The sequence below is a fragment of the Ctenocephalides felis genome, unplaced genomic scaffold (genome assembly GCF_003426905.1).
Source record: "Ctenocephalides felis isolate EL2017-DRISC unplaced genomic scaffold, ASM342690v1 CF-g0.4_SCAFFOLD_03570, whole genome shotgun sequence".
NCBI lineage: Eukaryota > Metazoa > Arthropoda > Insecta > Siphonaptera > Pulicidae > Ctenocephalides > Ctenocephalides felis.
Genome location: NW_020539724.1, coordinates 4,241,779 through 4,250,146, shown reverse-complemented (window position 1 = coordinate 4,250,146; position 8,368 = coordinate 4,241,779). Strand labels below are relative to the sequence as shown.

Genomic DNA, 8,368 nt, shown 5'->3' with positions numbered 1-8,368 from the left:
AATATTAATACTTCATAGATAAAGTTGGAAGTCATCGCCCTTATCATTTTGGGGCTTTTTAGTATACAGGTATATAGATTTTTTTTTATCAGTTTAGTGTGCCCTAATTATTAAGCACGCAAGCCGCTATTTTATCGAGCGAGGGTGTGTTCTTAATTTTATTATATATATATATATATATATATATATATATATATATATATCCAAAATTAAAATTTATTGATCTATTTCCGAATGTGTGCCCAATCGAATAACAAAACCTGAGCTAAAATCGCTCAATCAAGCATGAAATAGACATTAACACTTTTATAATCCACAAAAAGCGTTTACAGTTGAGCAATAACAATTAATTCAGCAATTGGCCGATTGGCTTATACAAAGAATGAAATTACGGTTTAGTGTAGTCGTTAACATTTTTATAATTTATCTGTTAATAGTCCACTTAAACATTTATTTCTTTTGTCAATGCGGCATTTAATTTAATCGTATAATTAAAAGATTATAAATAAATAATGAGTCAGATTTTATCTAATGGGATTGTTCTTGGCTGTCGGTTATCATGGATGAGGTGAATTTTAGCTTATCTCATCTAGCCTACGGATTAAGCTATAAAACTTATCAAAAATTAGATGCCCTTGGTGAGGTAAATCAACCTCGAGGGCAATCTTTCGATAATCAGGAAAAGTTCGGTTAAGTAGTAAATAATAATATTTTACCAATTACTTATCCTATATCTTAATTTATTTTTCATGCAATTGCAAACTGCTTGGAAAGGCATTGAGTCATTTTGTTGACTGTATAAGATTATGTTCTAAAATGCTACCCCATTATATCGGTTAAAATGTAATTTCTCATATTTCTGGGGTTGTTTGTGGAAATCAAGGGTTTGGCAAGTTGATTTGGATAGTTTTCCAGTCTTGTCTTGTATTTGGATGCAAATCTTCTGATTTCTTCCATTACTGTATGTATATTGGAGTCTTGGTCCGCCAATTTAGGACATACCTGGGTGCCTCCAATAACTTTTTCAGAATTTTATTCTTTGCAAAATGTTGGTTATTTTGATTTGATCCTATCTGTAAGTGATGAATTTGTTTAACCCTTTCCACTCGGATGCCGCCGCAGTTCCGTGGACAAAATACATACAAATTTTGAAATGCCCGAGTGGATAGGAACAAGGGAAAACTGATTTACCAATATTAGGTAAAGATTTTTTGGCAAAGTTTATACACTGGATGGAACACTTCGAATACCATAATAATTACAATTATTATTTTTTTTATTTTCCCGAATGACTAATTTCACAGCATTTACTAAACAAACACGATCCGATGACTTTGAAATTGTGATTCACCGTTGTTATGGCTCTGAAGTCGTAAGAAAATAAGCGGACAAGATTAAATAATGAAATAGCACATTTAACTAACTGTTGAGGTGTGTAGATTAACGGGCTCAAATTAAAAGAATTATTTTTCACAGTTACACTCTGTGTACCGCTTTTGTAATGATCAACTGCCGACTGTTTTATGGAAATATTAGAAAAGCCTTGCTAATTAGAAGTACTTACTGTGATGAATTGGTAATAAGTGGGTAATTGTGATAAACAATACAGTTGGAACAAATTTATTAAGTAACTACTTAAGTAATATTTCAGTTATTGGTGAAGTTTTTGACTACCTCATTAGGGCACCCCGTTCCTCTAATATGGCATACTTGTTTGCAGACTATCTTATTAATATTTTTAATAATATATTATATAATATTCAAAGTGGATAATTGTTCTAAACAATTCAGTTAGAACATATTTGTTAGTTACTATAGTAATGTGAGATATTGATTGAATACTTTCTGTTGTTGACCTTAAAGGCAGAGTTGTTTGCAGCCCTTATTTATTAATATTTCTTGTATTAAGATTTTTGTACAACAAGTTCAAATCTTCTTGTTTGTGCTATAATTTTCTATATTCATTATAATATAACCTTATTTTTTTAAGGTAAGTGTTACACATTTTCCAATGAATCACTATGTAATGTGATACTCTATTTTTACAAGTTGTGTGTTTGTTGAGCAAACATCATAATTTTTGAAGAGACAGTTAAATATAAATAAAAATTCTTCACGCTTAGATATCGTATGAAATCGTTCGAAAAATAAATAAGTGATAAATTTTATAAAAGTAAATTGATAAAGAAAAAGTTTGATAAAGAAAATGCAATTTTAGCTAACTGGACTTTCAGTGTAGTGATATCATATCATGAATTTATCATTAACGATTGAATATTTTATCACAATAAATTTTGTGCATTTTATTTGAAAAAGGCTTGTCCGTGGCTTAATGATTATGGCCTTGGCTTTCCAACAAGAAGGTTAAGGCTTGATACCCATTTGAAAATACAGATGGAAATATATTTCCTAGTGATAAACATAAATTTAAAGAAAGCATTAGTACTAGAGATTCTGAGTAATAAAAATCATATATAAGAGAGGAAAGCTCTTATAAATAATAAAAGATTTTTTAAGTATGAAAATTTTAATGCACTGAAATTACACTAGGTATTCCTGATGGCATAATGGATTTTACTTTAGAAGAAAATTTGAGAGCTGCGTAAATTTTTGCAGTTACTAACAGACTTAAGGACACATTTTTAGTTTTTATATATATAATAATTATTTATTTGTGATTTTTATGAACGTGGATTGTCTTGTTTTCCATACACGTTGCAACTTTCCTCTTCAATTACTATTCTGGATTATGTCCAAAATACATTTCGACTATAAATCAACTTTATTACCTTCACTTGTTTCTCGAATTCATTTAAAAACTCAATGCAGATACAACTTTTGCATGAAAATATCGTGTAGAAAACCTTAAATTTCTTCGTATTGAATATATTAAGACTCGTTTTGTATTCAACACGTCCAATATTCACAAATCGATAAAATTATTTAGTGTTGCACTTTCTAACATTACTTATGGCTATATTGATTTATTGCGATTGTTCCGGCAATAACTTTGCTACTGAATGCAATTAGTATATTTCTTCTTAGAAGAGCAGAGACGAAATCGAGATCCGTTATTTCTTTTGGATCCCTAAGATCAAGAGAAATATGTTCATGGGAAAAGTTATATTGCGACTAATTTGATAATAAGACCAATTGGTTGCAGGATTAAAACTTGTGGTATCCTACAACAAAAATTGTTAAAAAAATAGTTTCGAAACATGGAGCTGCAATATTTTGAATTTCATTATATTGGTGGAAAGTAAATGAAAAACAGTACCTTTATCAGTTAGGTTGGATCAGTATTGACTTTGTATGCGATTATCATTTTATTTCTTTATTAATTAATATCTACATGACTATATAATCATCATTAAGTCCTAATATGATAAAATTTCTATGTAATTACAATTAATTATTAGTAGTTCTTGAGCTAAAATCGCACATGCAATAAATTTGAGTTCCCACGTCGCGCATGCGAAACATGTGTGTAGATCGAATTTAAACTACTCACACATTGTGGAATGCAAATAAATATATGATGTTTGTTTACTTTTCATTACGCAATTAAATGTATATAATGTTTGAAATCTAGTAGATCGATTTGCAAAACACATGACTAGGTAGGATGCCATGGAATTGACGTAACAACTGGAATAAAATTACAACTAAAGTCCTAAGGCATACTCTGATCTCTGACTGAAATCCTTTAGCTCTCAACTACTAATGTTAGTGAGTCATATTATAAGAAATGTAATGCACAAATTTTATTTTTGGGATAAGAGAGCATTTTTGATCGAGTTAAAATTCTTGTCATCGTAGGCTCAACTCAACTGAACTATAATTTCATTCACTTAAATTTATTTGTAACATTTATGGTCTTGTCTAACGCTCATTTTAATTTAAATGATAATGTATGAAATGTTTAACTGTTAGCTTTCACGAGATAGAGAAACATCTCTTCTTCAAGTAGTTACAATTTGCTCAGAAAACTTCAACGAGTCCTTATAATAATTTTATACGGAATTAATTTTATATTCACTGATGATGAATAGTAAATGTTTATATACATTTTTGTACATTTAGGTATAAAATTAACGTTTTTATTATAATTTGCTCAAATTTGTCTTCTAAATAGGATATGATCGACGTCAGTACTGCATTATTAACAGTCGTTTGTTCAAAAACCGTTATAGGTATATAATACTTTAACAAATGAAGAAGTACGTTTAAACAAAGGTCAATAGATATATAAAGCTAAATCTTAGAAATGTAAGTAGAAAACTTCAAATGTACAAGACCTTTCGAGAATTTCTCACGTTTTGATAAAAGATCTCAAATATCCGATTTAGATCATTTATATCTTGTGAATAATACAGAACAAAAATACTATCTTTCACATTTTTGTTTTTTTTTGTAATGAAAAATTAGCATTAAAATAATCATGGGAATAATTATATGCTATTCTTAAAGATAAGAATTAAATTTTTATTCTAGTCTGCGCAACTGCATATAATCACACATCATTAATGAATTATTTTTATCTGACTATTTGCATTTTCAACGGTGCAAAAAATTAATAAATTTGCAAGTATAATGAATAAGATGTCAGGTTGGCCTTATGCCCTTTCTGAAATCATCGTGTGTTATTTGATACCCTTTTTAACGTAAAACAATTTTCTGAATTTGATAATAAAATATTACATTTTTAGTAATACTTAATCAGATTCCTATGAATAGTTTTTTATTACTTCCCAGTCTGTTGCAATTATTTTCTTACGGTCAATGTCGAATTTTTGTCGTTTCCAAAGGTCACTTCTAGAACAAAGCAATTTCATTAGTATGTAGAACGTATCCAAGTTGTTGAAATTATTTTGTTCACAGAGTAAGGAAATGATTGCAATCAAAATGCGATGTAAAGATTAAAATAGAATCTTGTAGTTTATCACGGTTTCTTCATATTTAAATCTAGCACAGGTGTGGGAAAGCTTTAATTTGCGAAAAAATCAAGCACAGTAATATAGTAATCTGAACATTATATATTTTATTTAATAACAGTTTTTATGCTACAAATATAAGTAGAACAAAATTTTAAAATGTTTTGATGTTTCACCTGCAACAAATCTTTCCATGTGATGAAATACAATGCAATTTCGTCTGTTTTTTAACATTTTTTGAATCCATTCTTAAGGTTGTTCATTTCTGTATTTGATCAAAAGAACTTCTCTCATACTTTCTGATTTTATGCAGTATTAAATATGCACAGTACTAAAATACGAGATATCCACCAATATCTACTATGTATAACCTTAAATTAAATGGAAGAAAGAAGAAGAAAGTCCAACAAAAGTTGAAATCTACGATGGTATTTCAACGAAAATTTTGACCTATAAGGTTAATTATGATTGTTTTCAAATCAAATTCTTTGAATTAGAATTGCATATAAAGATTTACATTCACTAATGTCTATATTATGTATGTTATATATGTACATATAAAGTCTCGTGACTTTCAAAATTAATTCGTGAAGTAATTAATTGTGCTAATTTTCAAAATTAACATGCTGAGTTGAAGAACTAAACTAGATGTTTGTGCAAGAAATACGAAAATAACTTGAAATTATGTACTGATTTTGTTTACTGAGTTCAAATTCAATGGTAAATATTTACTTCACTATTTAGAATTATGATATATAATGTCTGAAATAAATTATGTTCCTGAGTGTTTGCGAAATAAAACGTAAAGTCTTTTAGCAATCTAACGATGCCTATTAAAATTCAATAAAAAATCATTGTATGAATTCCAATTATAGGAGTAATTTTCTAAAATATACATATCTTAATTTATAGATTTCTATTTATTTTTTATTGAATTATTAATCAACAAAATAGGTTTTCCAAATTTTGGGGTAGAATTTTTTTATTAATTCGTACGTTGTTTATTTATTCAAGATTCATTTTTTTATTTTGTGGAACACTTTTTATTTAGGACGTCTCAAGAAATACTTTTACAGTTGAATAAATATCAAATGAAGCATAGGTCCTAACAAAATTTAAATAATTCCTGAATTTGTTTTCGTAATATTGAGCCAGTTTGAGCCATGATATTTTATTAAGTTGAACTTTCAAATCTGTAACAAAAGCCATTTTAAGATTTACCTTTCACCTTTTATTGCCGAGGTCGGAATAAATGCATGCTTTAAGAACAATATAAACTAACGTGCTAATTTATATTTCATGTTACTATTTATTATGGAAGATTGATATCAAATAATAATTTCAAGTACATTGCAGAATTGAGTAACATTTAGCAAAAGTAATCATATAAGAGCTTTAGTATTTTTTTGTACTAGTTTGACCTTTATAGAGATAGAGATACATTTTTGTATTGTACCTACTCATTAATTATTTTTATAAAAGAGTGGTCTCGCACAGTAATAGAACTATAAGATGTATAATAGATTAATACTTATAATTTAAAAATATTTTTTTATTGATAACAATTAGAACTTTACTAGTTCTAATGATCACTTCTTAATGATGTGGATTTATAGATGGCAACTTTTTGATGAAGTTATTATTAAAGTAACTCTAATAGTGATGACTTTTTATTAGACTCTTGGAAACATCTAACCATTTATATTTTTAAGTGAAAACCGATATGCCATTACTGGCAACATCAAGCTGATTGAAAGCCCCCAGCTCCAACTTAAATCTACGTGGGAGTCCCTAGTCATTCTTTGATATTATTTTTTCTTCTTAAACCGTTGTGAACTTGACAGATTTTCAAATATGAATTTAATTGTATTAATTGAATTACATCAAGATCACGTAATGTAAAAAAGCAATCATCTACACCTTTGTGAAATGCACGAACTCGTTCGCTCGCACTTTGATATAACCTCGAGTTCGTTGCATTGAAAAATCTTGTATAACGGATTCGAACAATAGACGCCTCTCATATATGAGATCGTTCTTCATTGTTCGGTATTTTTGGCGTGTCTATTGAACCGAGATCAAATCTAGGGTCGACCTCTGATCCATCCATACATTCAACTAACTTCTCACTACAATCTGTTATTATGATCGACACGAACGCACATTATTACTGTCAATGATGAGTGAGGTTCCTATCAATGCCAATATAAATCCATGAGCCGCTAGCACACGCGTTTTCGTGACTGATTGAATTCTTTTGTTGCCTTTTGATTTATTGGCCAATTGCTTTCTGATACGCATTTTGTCTGGGATAAGAAATTGGTCGTGGAAGGTGGTTCAATTCAACTTCTTTATACTTTTTCTTAGACATTAGATATTAGATATTGAGGGCCAAGGAAAAAACTTTACTGGGCACGTTCGGTAACAGGAAAAGAAACTTGATCGAGTCCATTCTGCAAAAAGAGTGCCGAAAAAGTAGGAGGATTGAAAAAAAAACTGAAAGAAGAAGGACTGAAAGAAGAAGGACTGAAGGAAGAGGGACTGAAAGAAGAGGGACTGAAAGAAGAAGGGCTGAAAGAAGAAGGACAGAAAGAAGAAGGACAGAAAGAAGAAGGACTGAGAGAAGAAGGACTGAGAGAAGAAGGACTGAAAGAAGAAGGACTGAAAGAAGAAGGACTTGAAAGTAGAAGGACTGAAAGTAGAAGGGCTCGAAGAAGAATGCATATGCGAGAAGAGAAAGCGCAAAACCTAGAGGCATGAAAGCAGAAGTTAATAAAAAATATTTTGGATATTCTGAATAGATTTTGCATTCATTTGAAAAATAACTTTTTTATATTCAAAGAGCAATCATAACTCGAAAGTTTCATGATCTGCAATATTTTGATGATATTTCTTAACAATGTAGTTTTTGAGAAGGCAATCTGACGGTTGGCATATCTCTTTTATATACATATGTAAATTATTATATTTTTTTAATAAGATCTGATGAATTTTAATTTGGTGCCGCAACTCCAGGGCTGTTTTTACTTGAAAACATGAAATATAGTTCAAGTTTCTAGACATTGTATGTGCCATTCGGCTCAATTGTTGAGCGAAGATAAAAGTAGACGCATTATTTACCTATAAAATTGATCAGGCGCCGTTGAGTCTGAAAGCTCTATCCGTGAACTCGAGTGCTCTGCAAAGAACTAGTTCTACGTGTTTAAATAATAGATCAAGATTTTAGAATTTTTCTTATATTCAGACCTAGCCTGTATTTAGATAAATATATTATATCGGTTTATAGTAGGTACTTTGTTTTATTTAAAAATTAAAATATTATGCTCGGTTGCTATTGATGTGATGATACTTCTGGAAGTATGTTGGATTTCTAAATGCTCTTGTTTTATATAATATATTACTTAATTGATAACTCTTTCATATATAAAAATGTG

The 8,368-nt window shown here is 29.4% G+C and overlaps 1 protein-coding gene across 1 annotated transcript; it reads left to right on the top strand.

The window, feature by feature from the left end:
- Positions 1–559: 559 nt before the first annotated feature.
- Positions 560–7,694, top strand: LOC113383102 (late embryogenesis abundant protein B19.4-like). Its single transcript, XM_026621355.1, has 2 exons — positions 560–643; positions 7,398–7,694. The coding sequence occupies exons 1-2, from the start codon at positions 560–562 to the stop codon at positions 7,692–7,694; spliced, it is 381 nt and encodes a 126-aa protein (XP_026477140.1).
- The last annotated feature ends 674 nt before the right edge of the window (positions 7,695–8,368 follow it).